Here is a 25,084-nt window from a genome sequence, read left to right on the forward strand (position 1 = left end):
GCTTTTGTGAAAAGACCTCTGGAATGTACTTCTGCAGTACTGTCTTTTCCTTAAAAATCGAAGGACTGTGACTATTTCAATTGGCAGCTGAGAGCACACCAGATTAATGGTGCATTAAGTCTGCTACTCTGGCTGGGGACAGATTCATTTCACAATTTAGAATTAGTTCTAGGATTCTTGAGCATGAAAAGCAAAGGGCAAAAATAGGCATCTAACCTTGGTGTAGTTTCCCCCATTATTTTTACTCTCTGTAACTACCTATAAAAAGTCAAATGTGGTACTTTTCAGGAAGGCCTTTTCTATTAATCATTATTACTGGTGGATTTGAGGGTTTGAGGTGATAGTTAATAAACTTTTGATTGTGCTTTTTAAAAAAATATCAAAGGGAGGACGTTGGGATATAGGTGATTTAAAAACACAGAGTAAATACATCTTCACTTTTAAAAATTTGAATGGTAGCTGATTTGGGGGGTTCTAGTCGTTTTTCTAATTATATTTTTTACATAGATATAGAGACAAGTTTGAATTTTGAGCCTATTTAACCAGTGGCGGGGGCTCACATAGGGTGGGAGCAATGGGATACATTTTGTGTGTGGGTCTTAGGAAAAAACAAGGTTCTCTTAAGGATATGCTGGAGAGCTAACAATTGGGTATCTTCCAAACATTTGAAATGTTAATTCATATCTAATAACCATTTAATGTAATAGATTATACATTTGCACAGTTTTTTTTTAAATACAAAATGCTTGGCTCTTTGAAATAAGCAAAATAATAATAAAAGCTGCTGTATTGCTGAGAGCCTCTGGAGTATCAAGAGTATTAGGTATATTATATGCATTTTTTATTTTTTATTTATTTATTTAAAAATTTTTTTTTTTAACGTTTATTTATTTTTGAGAGAGAGAGAGACAGAGCATGAATGGGGGAGGGGCAGAGAGAGAGGGAGACACAGAATCTGAAACAGGCTCCAGGCTCTGAGCTGTCAGCACAGAGCCCGATGCGGGGCTCGAACTCACGGATCGCGAGATCGTGACCTGAGCCGAAGTCGGACGCTTAACCGACTGAGCCACCCAGGCGCCCCTATTATATGCATTTTTAAATCTAACTTTCAGATCAGCCCTATGAGGGGTATATCCTCCTCATTTTACAGATGGAGGGTTGAGTAAATTACCTGAAGTCCCTAAGACCATAAGTGATGCAGCCAAATCTTGGTCTTGAGATTTGGGGGTCCAGGGGGGCTGGGGAAAATAGGTCATTGAGAGGTATGATCTAGTTGGAAGGTCAGGAATATCTGGCTAGGGTGGGGGGTGATAAGCCCTGGAGTTAAGGGGGGGGTAAAGTTCAGTTCAGAGAGCAAGATTTGGCCAGTGTTGACTTCTGTTTCCTTCTACCAAGATGTACATTTTGCCTAGGGTAGGTGAAAGAAAAACTGAGGAAATAAGTTGACTTTCTCTGATTTTCATCGTAGATGAATGCTATCCTTTTCCAGTCCCAACACTGGGTTAGTACCACACTTAAACTTACTGTAGGGTATGTGGGTTTTTGTGATGTTTCCAGGCAGTGCTCTGCTCCTACGTACTGTTTCCAATATTTCTAGGGGATGGGGCGGGGCGGGGGGGGGGGGGGTGGGGGAGGATGCTTAGTTCTTTAAAAACCTAGTTGAAAAAGCTCTTGGAACCAAGCTCTTTCCAAAACAGGACCTTCCTATTCCTCAACTGCCAAGCACTACCTTGAGCTCAGCCTGTCGATTGAAATGTTGGGAAGTTTACTTCATTTCCACCATCGGAACCATGCATCTCTTTTATTTCCATTTGAATAATAGTGTGATTAGGTCCTAAGAGGCACATCTTCATCTGTTTTAGTTTTCTAAGAATGGAGGATCTAGGCAGGTCTGCTGAATATGCACACTTAGGCCCCAAGTTTGCCTTCTAATGTGCTCACAAAACTTCTAATGCCCTTCATGGGAGCTTGCAAAAGACACTTAAGGGCTAAATCGATCCCTTATCCATATGGTAGGCTTAAATCCAACTTCACATTTTATAATCCAAGTAAGGTGAATTGAAAGTCATCCTATTCATAACTTTCTATCTTATGCTAATGAAGCGAACTTATAGATACAAAAATCCCCTATCTATTTTGTTCAGAATAAGACTGAATATTTTATGGGAAATCTGATCTGAGAGAATCCTTGCCTACTGAATGTTAAATCATGCTGACGGTTAAGACCGTATCAGTATTTCTATCACTGTCCGTTCTTCCTGTGGATGTCCCAGCACACATTAACTTTTTCATTCCCACTGCCACCACCTTCCGATAGGTATTCCTCACATTCCACTTGCCTTTATGGCTTCTGTCTCCTTGTCATCCCCTGGCATACTCGAATGGCTTCATTGCTGTCTTCACCAACTGTCTTTTTCTGTCTGTTATCTTACATGTTTTGTTGGATTTCATTTTCTAAAGCACGGCTTTCATCATGTCACTACCCTATTCTAAAAGGGTATTATTTCCCATTGCTTATAAAATGAATTCTAAACTTCTTAGCTGCATCTTGGGGGAACTGTGGGCCACCTTGGTAAGAAGATGTCAGAACATGCTAAGATTTGGGCCTGTGTCAGGTGACTGCAGGAGACTTTGCGGAAACGGGGCTTCATTCTGGGTTGAACGTTATCAGGAGGCAGGGTGATTGTGATTAGGTATCTTTATTTTATTTAAAAGGAGGGAAGACCTGAGTGGTTAATTGCAATTGTAATGTAATTGATAAAGAAGCAGTGTCACACAAATCAGGTAGGAATTTGGGGGTGTTTGGTCACTTTGGTGGTTTAGACAGGTTCATGTATCTTTTTTTGCTCAGACATGTTAATGAAGGGGTCTTATTTTTGTCAATATCCATCACAGCCCCAGGGTGACTCTTTTGATGTTGATACTGTGTGAATTGCTTTCACCAGGAGAACACCAAGGCCTAGCTCTGAGTGCTAGACTAGCTCCTGGATGTCAGGGACAGCTTCTAGCTTTCGCAATATGTAATTAATAATTAGTAAAAGGTGAGAGTTGACTAATGTCTTTTTTATAAACTAGTTTCCCTTAGTTATCTCATCACTGTGACCTGGTATACCTGGGGGGATATGTGTGCACCTCCCCTCCATCCTTCAGAAAAGCTGGCTGCAGAGCCAACTTTATCACTTCTGTGTGAGTTCTAAGATCCTTACTGAAAAAAAAAAAAATTAACACCAAATGAACTCCGACCAAACAAAGAATGAATCCAAGAAAAGGGAAGGGAGTAGGTATTAGAACAGTTGTGAACAAAGAATATAGTGACATGTATAGTCAGGTATGTGATAGACTTTTCTCTTTTCTAAAAATTAAGAATAAGCATGATCAAATTAATATAGAGGATTTTAGTGCTAGAAGAGGCACAAGGAAGAGGAGATAGGAAGTAACGTTGAGTGTTTTTTTCTTTGTACGAGTGAAGGCTTGTGAATTCCGCATATTGATAGAAGACTAATTTGTGTTTTATGTGTTTCATTATATGGGATATAGGAAATATAACATAAAAAGAGGTGAAAAAATACAGTGAAATACAATGAATACAATGAAAATTTGATCATTGTAACATAAGGCAGAAAAGAGGAAGAACTATGAACAAGTCAGCAATCACAGAAAAGGTATACATGCCAAATCTCCTTATTAAAAGAAACACTCTCGGGTGGCATAAAAAGATGAAATTCTAGCTATCTGCTACTATAAGAGATGCCATAAAACAAAAGAGATGAAAATAAAGGAATGGAAAGTATAACCATAAATGCTAACAATAGAAGGTAGATTAATTAATATCACTGTTAGTAGGAGACTAAATTCAAGGTGAAAAGCATTCAACAGGATGAAGAGTATTTTATAGAGATAAAATATGTCAGCCAAAAGATAATGTGAATAATGGGTCTTTATCAATTTGAAACCTATAAAACAAACTGCTAAAGTCTGTAATATAGATAATGGATTTGTCACCTTCTCTCTTTTTTCTTAAGTTTATTTTTGAGAGTGAGCAAACATAAGCGGGGGAGGGGCAGAGAGAGAGGAGACAGAGAATCCCAAGCAGGCTCTGTGCTGAGCCCACAGAGCCCGATGCAGGGCCTGAACTCATGAACCGCAAAATCATGACCTGAGCCGAAATCAAGAGTTGGACGCTTAACTGACTGAGCCACCGAAGTGCCTCAAATTTTCCTTTTTATTTAACTAATTCTCCATTGAAATTAGCAGATCATGTGAACCAAAAAATGATATAAGGAATAGAAGATTTGAATAATAATCAGTATGATTATATAGACAGTTATAAAGTGTTGTACCTGGTTTATGAAAATACAAAATCTTTACAAATATTGACGTAACTACGATTGGCCTTCACTAAGGTTTCAGAGTTTCTCAGAAAATCCCCCCAGTACTCCCAAATCCTAGAGAACCACCATTCCTAAGGAAAATGTAATAAAATCATAAATTAAGCAATAAGAAATGTTAATGTCAGGGGCGTCTGGCTGGCTCAGCTGGAGGAACATGTGACTCTTGATCTTGGGGTCAGGAGTTTGAGACCCATATTGGGTGTAGGGATTACTCAAATCAGCAAAAAAAAGAAATTTCATGTCTGTTCACATAAATGTTTTTCTAATCACTTTTCTGAATGACTGTTAGGGTACAAATTGAAACCAAAAACTGAAATCACAAATTACTTGGGGATAAAAGAATACAAGTTTTATTTATTTATTTATTTATTTATTTATTTATTTATTTTTAAATTTTTTTTTCAACGTTTTTTATTTATTTTTGGGACAGAGAGAAACAGAGCATGAACGGGGGAGGGGCAGAGAGAGAGAGGGAGACACAGATTCGGAAGCAGGCTCCAGGCTCCGAGCCATCAGCCCAGAGCCTGACGCGGGGCCCGAACTCACGGACCGCGAGATCGTGACCTGGCTGAAGTCAGACGCTTAACCGACTGCGCCACCCAGGCGCCCCAAGAATACAAGTTTTAAAGTATCCCATATTATATAAATCTATAGAATGTGGCTATAAAATTATTTAGAAAATAGTTTTAAAAGCATTTAGTAAAAACAGAAACAAACTAAACGTCGTATTAAGATAGTGTAGAACAATAAAATAAGTACAAATAGGTAGAAGGAAGGATAATACAGGAAAAAAAAGTTTTAAAATGTTTATTTATTTATTTTGAGAGAGAACACACGTGCAAGTAGGGAAGGGGCAGAAAGAGAGGGAAAGAGAATCCCAAGCAGGTTCCGTGCTGTCAGCACAGAACCCTACGCAGGGCTCAGTCTCAGGAACCATGAGATCATGACCCAAGCTGAAATCAAGAGTCTGATGCTTAACTGACTGGGCCACTGAGGCACCCCCACCCCCCAAATTTGTTTTAATGATGTAGAAAACGAATTTATCATCTGTAAATTAACCCCAAAACTAGTTTTTTGCTTTTTTAAAAAAATTCTTATAAAATTTCAGGCCGATTTTGAACTTGTCTGACTTAAAAATAAAAAAAGAAGAGCCCCAAGGATAAGAAAGGAAGTACAACCAGAATTCTGGAAGAGCAAAATACTCCTAATTATCCTACTTCTAATTGTTAATTTTTTGTCACCCAGATTTCCTCATTTATTTCCTGGGGAAAATATACATGACTAGACTTGAAGCCTGAATAGAGTAATAACTAGAAGTGGAAGAGAAAATACAGTTTGGTTTTTACCTAAAAAAAAAAGCCCAATTGGGTTTTTGTTTTGTTCTGTTTTTGTGTTTTCAGTGAGTTCTACTAAACCTTCAAGGAAGGTGTTAGATTTCATTTGAAATCCTAAGAAAGAAGCCAGCTTTTCCAGTGAAGTCTGGAACAGGGTGATGAGAATGCTTGTTATTACTGCCCTGTAACTAGAGACTGTTTCTATTTTTAACAAAGAAATAATCTAAATATTGCAAAGAAAGAGATCAGTGTCTCTGATTATCCGTCTAAACCATCCCGAAGGGATCAACCAAAAAGTTACTAGACCTAATACTAACACTTCAACTAACATGAATGAATCTAAAGCCAATATGCAAATATTTGTCTATCTTCTATACCATCAAAAGCTCATTAAAAAATATAATTAAAGAAAAAGCCCACTTAAAGTAATCATCCACTTTAAAACAGGTGAGTCGAATAGATAGATCCTACATAAGATACCTAAAAGAAGATGAAAATAAATGTAGACCATTAACTCTAGAAGGAAAAAAAAAGTCAGTATTATAAAGATAGTTCTCCTGAACAGGACCTTTTGTGGAATTTGATAAATCAAGTTTAAAGAGAAAATACTAAAAAAAAAATGATACACTTGAAAGAGAGAAATTGAATGGAGTTAGGAGAGGCTTGTTGTACCAGGTATTACGTGTACTAATATAAAAGTATGGTAGTAATAAAGTGTTATTGGAATTATAATAAATCTATTCAGTGAAAGAATCTAGAAGCAGGCCCATGAATATAAGGGCATTTAGTATTTAGGACTTCAGCTATTGATAAAAGTATCCTTTCAAATCAGTGTCAAAAAGACAATTTGACAAATTGTATTGAGCCAACACAATTAGAATATGATGAAGAATGTTTTTGGAAAGGAGATTCTACCCCCTAAATCATAAGTCACACACATAACTCAGAAGCCATGAGGAAAAATACAGATTTGACTGCAAGAAAAAATCGTGGTAGGTGACAACAGTCAACAGTATTACAAGTGAGTCTAGGAGAAAATATTTGCCTCAAGAGTAATGGACAAAGGCTTAATTTCACAAAGAACTCTTATAAATTAGTAAGAAAAAGACAACTCTAGAAAAATTGACAAATGGCTTGAACTAGCAGTTCAAAGACAAGAGATATAAAATCGATAAAAATATTTGGCCTCACTGATGATCAGAGAAACATAAAAAATTTTATTTTGACACTGGCCAAAATGTAAATGTATTGATAGTATCTAGCATTAGGCAATGGGCTTTCATGTATTCAACTGTGAGCACCTGGTATAGATCAAGCACTATACTAGGTTACTAGGTTCTAGACATGTATGATGAATAAAGCAAATCTAGCCCCATGACCAAGTGTGGAAATTCAGATAATAAACCAGATGACCAAGGAATATATAGGATAACAGACTATAATTCCTATGAGAGAACATAGGGGAAGATAATGATCTCTACCAGTGATCAAGAATACTGAAACTGGGAGGGGAGAATGTAGGGGAGACCTGCATCTCTGAGAAAATGACAGTTGAGTGGAGGGATGAGAAAGGAACGAGTCCTGCTGAGAACCAGGGAAGTGGGTCCTAGGCTGCGGGAGCAGCACCCAGTATATTCGGAAAGGAAGCTGATATATTTGGGTTGAAGTGGGGGAAGAGAGATCATGAAGTTGACAAGATTGGTAGGAGCCAGAGAGATCATGCAGGCCGTGGCACATAGTTTGGGTTTTATTTAAGCTACAGGAGCAAACCTTCAGAAGCTGTTTTATTGTTTTTAAAGAAGTGATTACTGCTTGCTGTGTCAAGAATAGATTTGAGGAGGCAAGAATGGAAATGGAGAAGCTAGAGACAACGTTACGGCGGTAGTCCAGGCAGGAGTTGGTGTTGGCTCTGATCAGAGTGATGTCCGTGTTCATGAATTTCATGTGAAGCCTGTCTACACCCCTGCCCGCATCCTCCTCCATGTCTACCATCCCCAAACACCTGATAGGTTATTTTTCCCCAAGTTTGATTCACTTGCTCTGGTGCCCATGCAGAGAAAGCAGATGGTCGGCTTTATCTTAGAGAGTCAAAGACATTTGTAAAGGAAAGATCGTAAAAATGCACTGTGGGCTCTAAGCTGCACAATAAATAGAGATGGGTAGGAACTGATGGTGAGAAGAAGGGAGGAATGATGGCTTGGAAATCCCAAACCGGGCAGAACATTGTTGTAGTGACGATGTTTGTGCCAAGAACACGGAATGATGGAAAGTTCTGTCCAAGAGTGGTGTTTGTCAGTTCTTCTGTTGGAGGGAGGATACTTGTTCATGACGGTAGAGTTTAGGGTAGGACTCTAGGAGTGTGGCTGAGGCAGACTGAAGAGGTGTTGGAGATGAGAAAATAAAAAGTGGAGCCTGGGAGCTGGAAGGCAAGGAGGAGATCCGGGACATCCATGTCTCCAACACTAGTTGAGATGGGGAGGAAGCCTGGTCGTGATGAATGAGAGATGCTTCGGACCAGAAGGTTTGGAATGTGTAATAGCAAAGAGGGGAGAAGAACGTAGGGTATACTGATGTCAAGGGCACTAACCGGAACAGACTTTTTTTTTGCAAGTGATGGAGGGAGAAGTAATTGTCTGAAGTAACGTGAGGAGCAAAGAAGAGGCCTGTGTTCCCCCCCCCACCCCCTCCAGTCACTGAGGAAAATGTATGAGAAATAAGATGCCTCCATTTAGGGAACTCGGAGGCAAATGCTGTCTTTAGGTTTTGTCTTCTCTTGGTTTCAGGTAAGGAAGAGAGCTGAGGGAGATTTCCTTTTTTTTTTTCTTTTGAAATAACTTTCAGCTTAGAGAAAGGTTACAAAAATAGTACAGAGTTTTGCACTGAGACTTTCTAGGTTCCCCTAATGTTAATATCTTGTATAAACCATAGTGCATTTATCAAACTAGGCAATTAAGATTGACACAATAAACTACAGGCTTTATTAGAATTTCACCAGTTTCTCCTCAATGTTCTTTTTTCTATTTTAGGATCTGATTCAGGATCACATAATATAATTAGTGGTCATGACTATTTAGTTTCCTCTAGTCTGTGACAGTGCCTCATTTTTGCCTTATGTTTCATGACCTTGACACTTTCAGTCAGTACTGGTTAGTTACTTTGTAGAATGTACCTCTAATTTGGGTTTATCTGATATTTTCTTATGATAAGATTGAGGTTTTAATTTTCAGAATACTAAGAGGTGATCCTGTGTCCTTGGAGCATCCTATCAAGAGGGTATATGATGTTGATGTCCTCATTACTGGTGATACTAGCTTTCATTATTTGGTCAGGGTGGTCTCCACTGTAAAGTTAATTGTTTTTTTCCCTTTGTAATTGATATTTTGTAGTTGGGGGAAATACTTTAAGACTATTCTAATATCCTGTTATCCTCAAACTTTTCCCCACTGATTTTAGCTTTGAGTGCTTATAAGTATATGAATGTTTTTTGTTCACACCCACTTATATGAAACTGACTCAGTCAAAACCATCTCTGTTTAGTTTATTCGATAACCCATATTACTAAGCATAAAGCGGAGACTGAGGAAGAATTTGTTGCTGGCACAAATGCGTATGTGAATGTAAGAATGATTACTTGCTCACCTAAACCTCACAGTGGCCAAGTTCAGGTTTGTGAAGCTATTGTAAAAGACAGGAAGAACGTATTGTTAGACAGTCCTCCTAGAGAAGGATTCCTAAGACACGCTAAGATTGTGTTTCCAAATGTGTGTGATAGCATGATTTAATCATTAAGTCAGAATCCTGTGGACCTCAGAGAATTACGCATGTTAAATATCCATTGGTACCTCTATAGTAGATCCCAAGATCACCAGGGGTGCTTTTGAGAAACACGGGTTCCCGGATCCGATACCAGACATGCTGACTTGGAAAGTTTAAGTCTTGAGTCCAGGGCTTGACAAGAAGCAGCGTAGATGATTCTTACGGTGTCAGCCACACGTGGGTCTTCCTGGTGGCATTTTGGAAATTACTGCTCTAAGGAATCCAGAATGGCATCTGCAAAACTTTTCCCCATAAGCACCACAATAGTGTGTATGCTTTTTCTCTCTTTGAGAAGCATTGCAAAATCACAGAAAATATGTATCAATCACTAAGGTCACACTTACGATTTTGCCTGCATTTGTTTCATTTTTAAAAAAGAAATTAAATGGCATAGTGATGGCTAAAGTGTTAGTTACCCTTTCACTCTCATCCCTTCCCTCCATTTTTTCTCTAACAGCAACAGTGTTCTGGTGTGTAACATTTGTCAGTGCCCTTCAGCAGAAGACCACCAGGGACATACCTGTAGTTGAACATTATGGGTTTATTACAAAAAAGGAAAACATGGGACACCTGGGTGGCTCAGTCGGTTAAGTGTCAGACTTCGGCTCAGGTCATGATCTCATGTCTCATAGGTTCAAGCCCCACGTCTGGCTCTGTGCTGACAGCTCAGAGCCTGGAGCCTGCTTCGGATTCTGTGTCTTCCTCTCTCTCTCTCTCTCTGCCCCTCTTCTACCCGTGTTCTCTCTCTCTCAAAAACAAACAACTAAAAAAGAAAAAAGGGAAAACACACACTGTAAGAAATGGAGGGATATCTCAGTAAGAGTGTTAGACATAACTGATGAGGATTTAGGTTTCAGTTAGGTAATTTGGGGAAGGGTCTAAAGAAGCAGGAGATTGCTCTAGATTGTGTGTTGTCAGCATGTGGGGACAATTCTGTGATTGGATGTCTCACTAAATGTTACCTATAGGGGGACAGCCTAGATGAGTATGACACTGTAATTGGTAAGGAAGTCTGCATTCATTTAGCAAGATGGGGGATATTTGGTAAGTTGTGAGGTCTACTTGGGTAAAGTGGATATTCTGTGGGACCATTTATGTCCATCAGTAGAACAACATGGCTTAGCTGTAAACGTCGGATTAGTTTGTAATAACATTGAGATTAAGATGTGTCAGAACAGTTCCTAAATATCTTGGGCTGCTTTTCTTTTTCTCATCATGTACATTGTTCCAATTTTATTACATATATGTGAATCCACACAAGGTACAGACTGTTGTTTTATGTCCTTCAGATACTTTGATCACTGTATCATACCTTTACAACTCCTCCCCCCCCCCCCCCCCCCCCCCCACCGCACCCCGACTGGATACTGTTTTTTGAGATTTCACCATATCGATTCTTGATGTAGATCTAGTTCATTCTCTTCTTCCTTTCCATTCTCATCTTCCCCTCACCCCACTCCACATCTTCTTTCTATCTCTGGGACTCTCTCTCTCTCTTTTTTTAATGTTTTACTTATCTTTGAGAATGAGAGACAGAGCACTAGCAGGGAAGGGGGCAGAAAGGGAGGGAGACACAGAATCCTAAGCAGACTCCAGGCTCTGAGTCGTTAGCACAGAGCCTGATACGGGGGTGTGAGATCAGGAGCCCAAGTCAGATGCTTAACTGACTGAGCCACCCAGGCGCTGCCCCCCACCCCTCTTTTTAAAATTCTATCTCTGGGACTGTTATAGCAGTGCTGGATTAAATTACCTTGTTCAGGTGTCTTTAAATACCTATGCAAGAGTTTCTCTAGAGTTGGTACCTAGGCATTATGCACATATTCATCTCTACTAAGCACTGTCAAGTTACTCCCTGAAGTGGTAACACCAATTTTCCCTTCCATTAGCAATTTATAAGAGGACCAGTTTTGTAAGACACCCTCCCCAGTATTTGGAAGGTTCATGCTTTTTTATGCTCTGAGCCTAGGTAGCTCCTAGGCCTAACAGGAAGACAGCTCCAGAATGAAGCCCCTTTCCCACTTTCCCCTTCCCTGACTAAGGTTCTGAAATATCTGCTTAGCTGAATCCTTGAGAATCCTTGTTTCTCATCTTCCTCAATTCTTCTTGGCTGCCTCTTACACTTTTGGAATTGATCACTTAATTGAGAAATGATTCTCTTGTACATATTTCTTTTCTTTCTTTTTGTTTTTAATTTACATCCAAATTAGCATATATTGCAACAATGATTTCAGGAGTAGATTCCTTAGTGCCCCTTACCCATTTAGCCCAGCCCCCCCTCCCACAACCCCTCCAAAATCCTCAGTGTGTTCTCCATATTTATGAGTCTCTTCTGTTTTCTCCCCCTCCCTGTTTTTATATTATTTTTGTTTCCCTTCCCTTATGTTCATCTGTTTTGTCTCTTAAAGTCCTCATATGAGTGAAATCACATGATATTTGTCTTTCTCTGACTAATTTCACTTAGCACAATACCCTCCAGTACCATCCACGTAGTTGAAAATGGCAAGATTTCATTCTTTTTGATTGCTGGGTAATACTCCATTGTGTATATGTGTGTATATATGTGTGTACACACATACACACACACATACACAATGGAGTATTATAATATATATATATATGCATACATATATGTGTATATATATATATATATATATATATATATATACACACACACACCACATCTTCCTTATCCATTCATCCATCAATGGACATTTGGGCTCTTTCCATACTTTGACCGTTGTTGATAGTGCTGCTATAAACATTGGGATGCGTGTGTCCTTCAAAACAGCATACTTGTATCCCTTGGATAAATACCTAGTAGTGCAATTGCTGGGTCATAGGGTAGTTCTATTTTAGTTTTTTAAGAAACCTCCATACTGTTTTCCAGAGTGGCTGCACCAGCTTGCATTCCCACCAACAATGCAAAAGAGATCCTTTTCCTCTGCATCCTCCCCAACATCTGTTGTTGTCTGACTTGTTAATGTGAGCCATTCTGACAGGAGTGAGGTGGTATCTCATTGTGGTTTTGACTTGTATTTCCCCGATGATGAGTGATGTGGAGCATTTTTTTCATGTGTCGGTTGGCCATCTGGATGTCTTCTTTGGAGAAGTGTCTATTCATGTCTTTTGCCCATTTCTTCACTGGATTATTTGTCTTTTGGGTGTTGAGTTTGATAAGTTATTTATAGATTTTGGATACTAACCCTTTATCTGATGTGTCCTTTGCAAATATCTTCTCCCATTCTGTCGGTTGCCTTTTAGTTTTGCTGATTGTTTCCTTCGCTGTGTTGTACATATTTCTTATGTTGTGTTATTAGGGTAGTATAGGGGTTGTGACAGACTTTAAAATATAGAATAGTTTGAATACTATGTTGTTTTTTTCTTGCTCATTTAAGGAATGGGTGAACAAGTTTGGGTGGAGGCCCTCTCCACTCAGATATTCAGGCACCAAGCCATATGGGCTCTCCTACCTTCAATATTACAACTTTTGGGTTTGTGCTGGGGGTAGTCTTTACTCCAGCCAGCCAGAAAGAGAAAAACATATGGAGGTGCATGTGTAAGAAGTTTGTAATTAGTCCTGGAAGGGGTGTGCATCACTTCCTTTCACAGTCTATTGGTCAAGACTCAACCCCGTGGCCAACCTTCACTGCAAGGGAGGCCAGGGTATGTAGTCAAGTTGTGTCACTAGAATAAGAGAACATGAATTTGATGGACATTTAGCAGTCCCTGCTGCATCTGAATTGTATTGAAGTGAGGTTAGGATAAGCTATGGGAATCACCCTAACAACAAACACAAAGTACCCTTGAAGATCTTAAGTTGGATGTGAGTGAACTAAATCTTCTAAACCAAGTCTGACTTAATTGGTTCATCCACTCTGTGGAGAGTAAAGGAAGGAGTCCTGTATTTATGCTTATGTCAGAATGATGAACAAAAGAGGGTCATCCCTTCTACAGGTGGCAGAGTCACAGGGATGACAAAGAGCAAGAAACTCCCAAGGGAAAGGAGAACCCGTCAGGGTTCTCAGTCTTGTTGGACTTCCCACCAGGAGATTCTCCTGGGGGGGGGGGGAAGAGAGAGAGAGGGAGACACAGAATCTGAAGCAAGCTCTAGGCTCTGAGCGGTCAGCACAGAGCCCGGTGCGGGGCTCGAACTCACTGACCATGAGATCATGACCTGAGCTGAAGTAGGATGCTTCACCGACTGAGCCACCCAGGCACTCTGAGATTCTCCCCCTTTTGCCCTCAAGAAGGTTCTTCTGTATTTTACTTTTATTAAATGTGACCATAATTGCCTACAAGTATCCCAGGTCAGTTTAGTCAATATATGGAAATTACATTCTATACCTAGGCCTATACTAACAGTTGAGAAATACCAGTGAGTTAGTTTAGTAACTTGGAACGTGGCTTGTCAATATGGTTCATCTTTGGGAATAATCCACATGCTCCACAGACCCGTACTTGAATTCCTGGGGCAGTCCTGTGGCCCTGTCATTATGATTTAATCCTGTGGCATAAGTGGGGCAGTGATAATTGGTAGAAGGGCCATGGCTAGTGGTTGGCTCTGCAGGCAGTTTTGTCCTTGGCACCAGCAGGTAAGAAGCCACTGTCAGAACACAACGTGGGGCTGCCCGTCAACTTGGTCTGAGGTTCTTTCCTTGTTTATCGCAGTGTTTCTTTTTCGCCGCTTTTCCTAGGTCTGAACTCAGGATATTCGGAAATCTCATCCAAACTTCTGGCAACTCTCTTCTTTTAACACTTTTGACTGATGACTTCATAAAGCCCCAGACAGTGGGGCAGCTTCCAGGCTCTGAGACTTCATTAGTCTCCTTGTCTATTCTGGGCAAGATAAGCAATCCTAGACAAATGGAGAGGCTGTTTGTCTCCAGTGCCGAAGCCTTATGTTTCTCAGGGTGATGTACGTCGCTTACCTTTTTGCTCTTCCTTTCCCAGCTCAAGCTTCTGACCTTGTTCAAATGCCATGTTCTATCTAAGTAATTATTTGAAGTGATGTTGGCATCCCTGTTTAGTTTTGAATTCCTTGTTTTGATTTTCCTCCACTGGATACCATTTATTTTTACCAGATCATTGATGCGTTTTTGGGTGTCCATATCTTAAGTGCTTGACAAGTTGAGGACTAAAATATCAGGGGGGAAGAAGGGGGCTAACTGAGGGAAGGAGGCAGGCAGTGAGAGGGCTGCAAGAGGCTGGTGCAATATGCATTAGGCCTCCATGAATGAAGTATTTGGTTGTGCATCGGAAATAAGGGGGGAAAATCCCACAAATTACATGGGGAAAGGACAAAGAAACGGAGATCAGTGGTAGGCCAAATGGGGAAGTCACTGAAATAAGGTCTAGGGAACAATTCTAGTGTTCTCTGCTTGACATAGGTGAGAGGAGAAATTGGGGTGATGGTTTGGGGTTTTTAAGGGAAAAACAAAGACCTTCTTAAAACTGAGGCTATTTCTCGGCCAATCTTTCTGAGCTAACAAGAGATGTCGGAAATGCAGGCCAGGACCAGCAGCATTTCTTACCTTCCATGGAAGGTACAAATCAAATGCGAAGGTGTGTCTGTGTGCATGTGTCTGTGTAAGGGGCTATAACTGCTTTCAGAATCCCATAGGGGCTCCACGATCCATATGTGGTTAAGAGTTACAGGATTGGAGGGCCTGTATCCCGAGAGCAGCCAAAGCCATGAGGGCAGCGAGAGGAGAAAGCGGGCGAAGGGCCACAGGAAACCAGCGTGGAATGCGGTCTCACAGGGGACCCAACGTGCCACGGCTCTATCGTGCGGTCTGAATGTCGGGCTTTAAATACTGAGACGGGAAGTTAGGACCCCACACTGTAGAATCTGAGGGAGCATTTCTCTCCATGTCAAGGAGATAAAAATGAAATCCCAGTTTCACGTGCCACAAACCTAATTTTATACTTTTGAGATGAATGTTCTTCAACAAGGCGGTCTTACGGTAGCGTTTTATTTTGGTTTTCTACGCGACCTTGTTCTCACACTAACCTTTTGTTCTACCCAGGACACTTTAAGTCATCACCCAATGAATGTCTTGGCTAGTATCCAGAGGCACGATGAGTAATGATATTTCTGTTTTTATGAAGGCCCTAACACCTGTTTGTGTCCCTGCTAGCAAAACTGCGGAGTTCCTGAGCAGACTGGACACAGAGTCGCCAGATAGAAGTACCTGTCAAAAGGCTCTTCATGACTCACAGTCTTCAACTTGGGTAAGTGGGAGGCCATGCAGGGTTGCTGTCTGGTACTTTATAAAGAGGCATTTGGTGAATGAAGGCTACGGGCACAGAGTGAGCTGTGTATAATAGATGGCTGGAACTAAAGGCAGATGGACCTGATCTGAAACTTAACGTCAGCTGTTGCTTCCTTGAGCTATAAAACAATGCTTGCACTTGGTTATCTACATTACGGGCACCTGGACTAAACACTACCCTTTGAAAAGCCTTTGATCTCATCCAGTCATCCATCCATTTATCTATCCAACAAATTTTATGTTTACGTAAGGTTACGTAAGGTCTACCAAGTGCATACAGTTTCTGCCTGGAAGGACTGTAATTTGGGTGGGACAGTTCATTGTATGGGCTGCCGTGGGTACTGCAGGATGTGGGCACAACATGCTAGAGGTGTCCCCCAGACATCAAGACATCCGGAAATACCTCACATGGGAAGCCAGCAGAATACCACTGCAGAAATTTGTATGCTGCATTGGAGATCTTGGACCTCATTCTTTGCGTGCTGAAGGCACTAAAAATTTTCAAACAGGGAAGGTTCAAAGTCAGCTTTGTATTTTAGTGGGGTCATACTTGTAACCATGTGAAGGATGGCTCTGAGGGAATGGAGAGGCAGAGAGGCCTCTGAGAGGCTCTGCATTAGTCCAGGTAAGGAATGATAAAGACATGAAATAGGGCAGTGGATGGGAGGATGGAGATGAGAGCACAGGTCAGAGAACCGTTTAAAAGGTGAATGGAAAGAGCCTACATGTCCATCAACTGACGGATGGCTAAAGTAGATGTGGTTTATGTATACAATGGAATACTACTTGGCAACGAGAAAGAATGAAATCTGGCCATTTGCAGCAACGTGGATGGAACTGGAGGGTATTATGCTAAGTGAAATAAGTCAGTCAGGGAAAGGCAGATACCGTATGTTTTCACTCATATGTGGATCTTGAGAAACTTAACAGAAGACCATGGGGGAGGGGAAGGGGGAAAAAAAGTTGGAGGGAGGCAAACCATAAGAGACTCTTAAGGACTGAGAACCAACTAAGGGGAGATGGGGGCTGGGGGAGAGGGGAAAGTGGGTGATGGGCATTGAGGAGGGCACCTGTTGGGTGAGCGCTGGGTGTTGTATGGAAACCAATTTGACAATAAATTATATTAAAAAAAAATAAAAGGTGAAGTTGGCAGGGCCTTGGTTATTGACTGGTTAACTGGGGACAACAAAGTAAGTACAATTCAGGATGCCTCTGGAAATGGTTGTAGTTGAAAGAAAGGATGGGTTTAAGTTTTTAAAAGTGTGCGCTTTAGTGACCATGATTTAAAATGTCGAGAAGCTATTATGACACTCCTTGGGATAAGTTCATTGTACTCTTACTTACAAATGTTTAAATGTTCCTCCCCCCACCCTCGTCCCCCGCTTCTAAGGTGGTGCTCCAAAGTCTAAGATTTGCCACGGGTCCTGTCACATCTGTCCTCTCTCCTCTCACTGCAGGGCATGAAAGGACAGACTTGAAAACTGTAGGTAGAGAGCTAAATCCTGTGTAGGGACAGTCCTTGACGTCTGTCCAGATACCCTGTGGCCGTGAGGGAGGGAGAGAAGACAGGAATTGGATAACTTTATCAACTGGGTGCTTGGCTGCCAGGATGGTCTTGACCCTGTTTGAAGGCTTCCCGAATCCTACGAAACACCCGGCAGAATTGTGTGTGCCTGACCTATTGATTTTGGTTTGTTTCTTCAAGTTAACAAGATCATCCTGAATTTTAATATTGTTGTCCATAACATGAGTAATGTCTCCCAGGACTGCGTTTTCTGTGGATTGATTAGTGCATTAGTCACAAGATCCTCAGAGCTATTAATAGAAAATATGGAGCAGCATTGGACCCAGGATGATTCTTTATGAACTGCATTCAATAGCTGCTCCCATTTTGACAGCAAACTATTAATAATTTGTTGGTGTTCAATATATAAGTGACTTTTTTTTTTTTACCAATATTGTACTCTTCTTCTGTCTAATCCATCTGTGTAGAATTCCTCTGAGAATGCTTTGCAGAACCATTTCTAATGCTTTAGGAATGACACACCTTTACAGTGCACTTTTGTAACATGGAAGGAAGACACCTGTAGTTTGCCTTAACTGTGGTCAATGTATAGAATGTCAATGTATAGAATTTCTATGGGGGTGTGATAAGCTACAAGCTTTCAAGTTTTTAAAAAAAAATTTAATTCTCACATAATGTACCTTTTCAGAGAAAGTTGTTCTTATTACATTTATTTACGTGTGGCTCTTCCATGGGCAGCTGGGAATTTAATACATACTCTATAATTACATCAGTGGAAAAGACGACAAGAATATTCCTTTAAGCGATACGTAAGAGAACTTCAGACCAAAGATACTTACAGTGTTTACTTACACATGGGTTGATACAGTTCTCTGTACCGTGTGTGTGCCTGTGAGAAGTGCCAGAAAATATGCCGCCTTCCTCAATCATAATCATTGAATATTTCTGGTTGTACCCTAAATGGTTTCCAGTCTGCTTTGTTGCCTCTTGCCGCCTCCTCTACAGCGAATAGTCGTTTAAAAACATCTCATCCGGTTGTTCCACTGCCCGTGGCTCCCTGTATCTTCAAGGATAAAGTCAGAATGCCTTAGCTTGAGCACAGAGCCCTTTCTGCCCTCTGCCTTCCTCCCTTCCCTCACGACTCCTTTCTGTACGTAGAATCTAGGTCTTGGCTACTCTAAGTAGGGTCCATGGACCAGTAGCGTGGGCCTCACCCGGGAGCCTCGAAGGGTGTAGATGAAGCTCAGGCGCCACTCCAGTCCTGAATATGAAGCTGAATTTTAACACGGTCTGGGGCGACTTGTGCACACATTAATGTCTGCGGAGCGCTGCTCTATAGCTTGTGCCTTTCCAGCCATTTCCTCTCACTTCTGCTTGGAACTCCTCGTGCGGATGGTTTAATTTTTATCCACGTGCCACACGTTTTTTCAAAAAAAGCCAACACTTGAAGGCCTGTGTCCCTTGCACTCCTTTAATCTCACTCCCGCTCCCAGTATTTTAAACTCTGTGTATTAATTTCCCATTGCTTATAAAATAAGGCCTGGCGATGTAATGCACAGCCTGTGGCCACAGTTAACAATACCGTACCGCGTATTTGGAAGTTGCTAAGAGAGATCTTAAAAGGTCCGTCACGAGAAAAACACTTTTGTAACTACGTGTGGTGACGGATACTAACTAGACTTATTGCCGTGATCGTTTTGCAGCACGACACGTTGCATCATTATGTTGCACACCTGAAACTAATATAATGTCATGTCAGTTATGGCTCAATAAAAAATTTTCCATCGCTGGTGTAACAAATTGCTAAGGACTTCGTGGCTCAACACAGCACAGATGTATTGTCTTACAGATCTGGAGGTCAGAAGTCAGGAATGAGTATGAAGGGGGTAAAATCAAGGTGTCAGCAAGGCTGGCTTCTTCAGGAGACTCTAGAGAGGAACCTGTCCCTTGCCTCTCCTAGCTCTCCTTGGCTGCGGGCACTCTCGCCCCCCCGGCATGTGGCTGCGTCCAACCTCTGCCCTCCTCCTCATGCTGCCTTCTTCCTGCTCTTCGGCTTTCTTGCCTTCCTCTTACAAGGACCCTTGTGATTCCACCTGGATCATCCAGGGTCCTTTTCCATCTCAGAATCCTCAATTTCTGCAAAGTCACCTTTGCTAGATAAGGTGACATTCACAGCTTCTAGGGATTGGGAAGTGGGCATCTTTGGGGGGGGGCATTATTCCTCCCACCACACTCGCCTAAGCGGTTTCTTTGTTATGTGGCTCCACGTACCTTTCAATGTAGGTGTTGCTGTTGCTTGGCTAACCAAGTTCAGATCTTGTTAATTTATCCCTTCCCCTCCATTCCCCTAATTATTCAGTATTTCAGGCTTTCTCTTACTGTAATGACTACATGAATTTTTTTCTCACTGCCAAGCCAGTTAGTATACTTCACAGTTTCTTTCTGTTAGGACTTCTTAAAATTTTTGCTTTAACATTTGCTTGGTTTCCTCTGAACGTTTGACTGGCTTCCTTCAGATTTTGTGACCGTTCCACAAAGTGTCTCTGATACAGATTTCCATACAGTTTTCCGTTTTGTGTCTGTCAGGTAACTTGTCAGTTTCGGATTTCTTTCCCTTCTGGAAACATCCCTCTTCTGCCTTAACCTGGCTGGTGGTTCATTTGGCCTCCTACACAGTGGTTGTTCTGGGACTTTGCCTTCACAGAATGGTTCTCAACCTCCTCTACACATCGGAATCATCTGGGGGACTTTAAAATTCACTGACGACTGGGTCGTACCCCCAGAGATGCTGCTGTATTGTGGCCTGGGCTTCAGGGCTTTTAAAGCTCCCCCGGTAATTCTAATGTGCAGCCTAGGATGCGAATCATTGTTTTAAAGTCATCTGGGGAATTGTTCTTACTGCTTTCCTGTGTGGGGTCCCCTGATTTCTAGGCCTCCTGTCTTCTATTTTCTTGTTTTATTTCCTTGTTTTGATGGAGCATGTTATTTAGTAGCTTCCCAGGAGAAGATGTATGGTCAGGTCATTGCGTGTCTGAAGGTATCTTTATTCAGCCCACACACTTAGCTTGTAATTTGCTGGTAAGTAATCCAAATTGGGAATCCTTTTCCTTCAGAATTTTGGAGGCCTTTCTAGTCTACTTTTGAGTATTTGTTCTTGAGCAATCCCAGGCCCTCTGAATTTCAGGCCTTATATATAAGGGCTTCTCCTTGCTTCCCCTGGAAATATTTTAGTATCTTCTTCTTTTTTCTGGTATTCTGTAATTTCACAATGATATGCCTTGGTATGAGGGTTATTAATATTCCTTTTCAGTCTGGAAACTCATTTCTAGTTCTAGGTGATTTTCTTGTGTTATTTCTTTGATTTATTTCTCTTCATTTTCTCTAAGGAATTCTTACTGAAATCCTAGGCCTCCTGGATTTATCTTCATTTTTGTGAAAAAAAAAATTTTTTTCTCCTTTAATTTATCTCTGACATTTTTTTCTACTTCTTGGCATATTGGGTTAGAAAAAAAAAAAAAACCCAGTCCTTTCCCCACTGAGTGTCTCCTTTCCTCTCACGTGACTACCACATGCACACTTCTGACAACAGATGTGGGGCGACTTGCTTTACCCCGAGTAATTCTGTGACACCAGCTGGGGATCCTACAATTTAATTCAGTTCTGACACTGTCTATCTGGAGGTTCCCAAGGTAAAGGAACCCGCAACCCTGCCCTCCCCTTAAGATGCCAAATTGCACGTAGTAGGTCCCCAGGTGACCCACAACTTCTGTCTAATATGGCTACAAATTGGGGGTTCCCATGACCCCCTCCTGGGTTCCCTTAATTTGCTAGAGTGACTCACAGAACTTGGGGAAACTTTTACATTTACCAGTTTACTAGAGGATATGATAAAGGATACAAATGAACAGCAAGATGAAGAGATACGTAGAGCAAGGTCTGGGAGTGTCCTGAATGCAGGCGCTTCTGTCCCTGTGAGTTGGGATATGGTGACCCTCGCAGTGTGAATGTATTCACTTACCTGGAAATTCCCCACCCTCAAGTACTTTGGGGATTTTGTGAAGGCCTCTTCACACAGGCAAGATCAATTATTGACTCCATATCCATCCCCTTTCCCCTCTCTGGAGGATTGGAGGGGATGGTTGGGTCTGGAAATTCCAAGCTTCTAATTGTGGCTTAGTCTTTCTGGTGACCAGTCCCCATTCAGGAGCCCACCCAGTGAGCCTCATTCGAACGAAAGATGCTCCTACTGCCCTGATAGCTTAGGAAATCACAAAAGTTTGAGGAGCTGTGTTCCAGGAACTGGGGTGGAGACGTGTGTGTGTGTGTGTGTGTGTGTGTGTGTGTGTGTATACATACATGTATATTTTTTTCTGTTTTCTCACACATTTTCTTGAGTATCTCCTAAATATTTTACTGGTCACATTTTTGGGAGGGGAGGGAAGATCTTTTGATTTTCCAAGAACTTCTTTTTTTTCTGTTGCTTCGTAAAACATAGCAACCTGTTTTTGTTTCATGGATGCAATATCCCCTTCTAGCTCTCGGAAGGAACCGTGCGGGGAGCAGAAGACGACTTCAGAGAAGGGGGCCCAGAGGCTCACCACTTAGTATGCAGCATTTTATACAGGCCTTTCATTCTCAACCTGGGTTTAACCACTGTGACCTTCTGTGCTAGGTGTGTCCGACTTAGTTTATCCAGAGAATACACTTCTGATTTACTGTCTGGGTTGGGAGAATTAGCGCCTGAATTCTCAGGGTGGGAGCTGGCGTAGGTACTTTCCTATCATCCATCTGCCATCCTTGATAGCTGTTACATGCGTGTCTTGGGCCCTCATGTTGCTCTGTGGAGAATATTGGCTTCTTGTGGGTATCCTACATCCCTACCAGAACACCTTCTGTTTTGCTCTTTTCCTCTTAGTCACTTACCATTTCTTCATCTACTTTGTCTTCATAGATTTTTGTCTGAGAATGCAGATGTCTCTTGGTTTCTGGATGTAGAGCTTGTTTCATTTTCTCTTCCGTTTAGCATAATTAAAAAATTTTTTAATGTTTATTTTTGAGAAGGGGGGCAGAGAGAGAGGGAGAAACAGAATCTGAAGTAGGTTCCAGGCTCTGAGCTGTCAGCATAGAGCCCGACGCAGGGCTTGAACTCACGAACCGTGAGATCATGATGACCTGAGCTGAAGTCAGACGCTTAACCGACTGAGCCACCCAGGCGCCCCAAATTTAGCGTAATTTTTGAGAGAAGGATGGTGCAGAAACATTTTTACTCCACCGTCTTGAAGTGGGGACTTCATGTTTGTCAGGGATTGAACTGTGATCTCCCAGGCCATCTCAGAATTCATATGTTGAAGTCCTAACCCTCACTACCTCAGAATGTGACCTTTCTAGGAGATTGGGTCTTTATAGAGGTAATCAACCTCTAATGAGGTCATTAGAAGGGGGCTGTAATCCAACAGGAAAGATGTCTTTATAAAAAGGGGAAATTTGGGACAGAGGGAAGATGATGTGAAGATACAGGGAGAAGGTGGCCATCTACATGCCAAGGAGAGAGGCTAGACCCTTTCCTCACAGCCCTCAGCAGGAACCAACAGCACAGATACCTTGATTTTGGACTCCAAGCCTCTAGAACTGCGAGACGATAAATTTCTGTTTTTTAAGCCTCCTGGACTGTGGTACTTCACGGCAACCCTTAACTAACTACTGCAATGCTATTTTTCCTTTGTTCACACACTGCCCGCGCCCCCCCCCCCCCCCCGCTTAGTCTGTTTCCTATTCACTCTTTAAAACACAACTCACCCACTTTAAAACACAAAGTGTCACCCACTTTGAGGAGGTGTTCTTGATCCAGTTTAATTAAATGTCCTTTTTAGCTTCTTCTGTCATAATACCCATCACGCTGTGCTTCAATCCTCAGTCCTCACATCAGGCTTCCACACTAGGCTATTAGTGACTTGCTGTCTGAGATATCATGTCTTATGACAGTGCCTGCACATAGAGGCTTAAATGTTACTTGTTGACTGGACGTATTATAAGCATAGCTTTTGGGGTAAAGCAAGTAAAAACGTGTATTTTAATTGAATAACAAAAATTTAGTATTAGTATTATACTAATACTTAGTGAATACAATGTTTTCAGTACAGTAATACTTCGTGTACGTGAACACAATGACAGAAATTTCTGGGATTTAGAACTGAGAAAAATAGTGATCAAAGGTTTTTTCCCCCCTGTTATTTTTGAGCAGAAACTTCCTGTCCTGCCTGGGAATCCTACCTCGGTAAGCCTTAAGATAGCAAGTAACTTTGAACTCTTCATAGTTGATGTGCCATGTGACTGCCCTTTTAAATGACATTTTGTGTCTAATCCCCCCTTTTTTCTTCTGAGTCAAAAACTAGCACCCATATTCTGATAAAAGACCAATTAAGTGGTTAAATTTTTTGTTTTTAATTTTTTCATTCATTTCGTTTATTCATCTTTGAGAGACAGAGTGCGAGCAGGGGAGGGTCAGAGCAAGAGGGAGACACAGAATCCGAAGCAGGCTCCAGGCTCCGAGCTGTCAGCACAGAGCCTGACACAGGGCTCGAACCCGCGAACTGTGAGATCATGACCTGAGCGGAAATCAGATGCTCAACTGACTGAGCCACGCAGGGGTCCCTAAGTGGTTAAGTTTAAAAGGAAGGTATGCAAATAGAATTTAGGTTCTCACTTAAGGCATCACATCTGCTTTCACCAAGTATTTTACTACTGCTTTTTTTTTTTTAATTTGTTTTTTCAACGTTTATTTATTTTTGGGACAGAGAGAGACAGAGCATGAACGGGGGAGGGGCAGAGAGAGAGGGAGACACAGAATCGGAAACAGGCTCCAGGCTCCGAGTCATCAGCCCAGAGCCCGACGCGGGGCTCGAACTCACGGACCGCGAGATCGTGACCTGGCTAAAGTCGGACGCTTAACCGACTGCGCCACCCAGGCGCCCCCTACTGCTTTTAATCTCTTGAGCAGAAGTTGTGTCCCCTGGTCCATTTTCCTCTTTGAGGTCGTATATGGAGTATTTGTGGCAAAGACTAGCTCTCTCTAGTGTAAAGTGAAGAGGTCACTGGAGAACCACTCTCTGCTTTCAGTGTCTTATCACAGTCCTCCTGTGTTTAGGACTTAGATAAGAGAAAATCCGAGGATATGTTTGTCTGTCCCATGAAGCAGGGTTTGAATGTGTGAGGACTTTCTGAACACAGCTGGAGTTCCAACATTCCAGTTGGTAGTGCTGTAGATGATCCCATTCCGAAAGCCTCCCCTCTTTCTGGCAAGTGCCTATTATTTGATGGAATATGGGTTTTTACAGTGACATAAATGGGGGAATGAATTAAGAAGTGCTTGAGAAAAATTATAGTAAGGAAAAAGGCGGGAACCAGCCTTCATAAGCTTTATGGATTATTAGTGTGAAGAACTAGGCCTGAAATATGTGGTCTGCTGCCATGATGCCTGCTGGTAGTTTTATGACAACAGTGGAATTTCCTACGTATTAGCTTATCAGGCTGCCCGCAGAGGGTGGGCTACAAATCACTGTGAGCAGAGAAAGCATATGACAAATGAACAGACAAACTACTTGGAATCTTATAAATTCCAGAATGCATGGTCACTTTGCCAGTGTGTGAAACCCCGCCATGGTGGGTCAGTGGGGCTGAAGGACACCTTACTGCGTGTACTGGTCCTCCTAAGACCGCCCCTTGAGACTCTAATTCAGCCAGAAGTAA

The 25,084-nt window shown here is 41.6% G+C and overlaps 1 protein-coding gene across 3 annotated transcripts in view; it reads left to right on the plus strand.

The window, feature by feature from the left end:
• The window catches only part of EPSTI1 (epithelial stromal interaction 1), a 99,604-nt gene that overhangs the window by 36,726 nt on the left and 37,794 nt on the right, over positions 1-25,084 (plus strand). For 2 of the 3 annotated variants that reach the window (XM_043579475.1, XM_043579467.1), the window contains exon 7: positions 15,679-15,772. In XM_043579475.1, coding sequence (XP_043435410.1) covers positions 15,679-15,772 — 94 coding nt within the window. Of the gene's footprint in view, positions 1-15,678; positions 15,773-23,579; positions 23,613-25,084 lie in introns of all 3 variants that reach the window. The other variant, XM_043579458.1, reaches the window with a different exon arrangement.

Source organism: Prionailurus bengalensis, chromosome A1 (genome assembly GCF_016509475.1).
Source record: "Prionailurus bengalensis isolate Pbe53 chromosome A1, Fcat_Pben_1.1_paternal_pri, whole genome shotgun sequence".
Taxonomy (NCBI): Eukaryota; Metazoa; Chordata; class Mammalia; order Carnivora; family Felidae; genus Prionailurus; species Prionailurus bengalensis.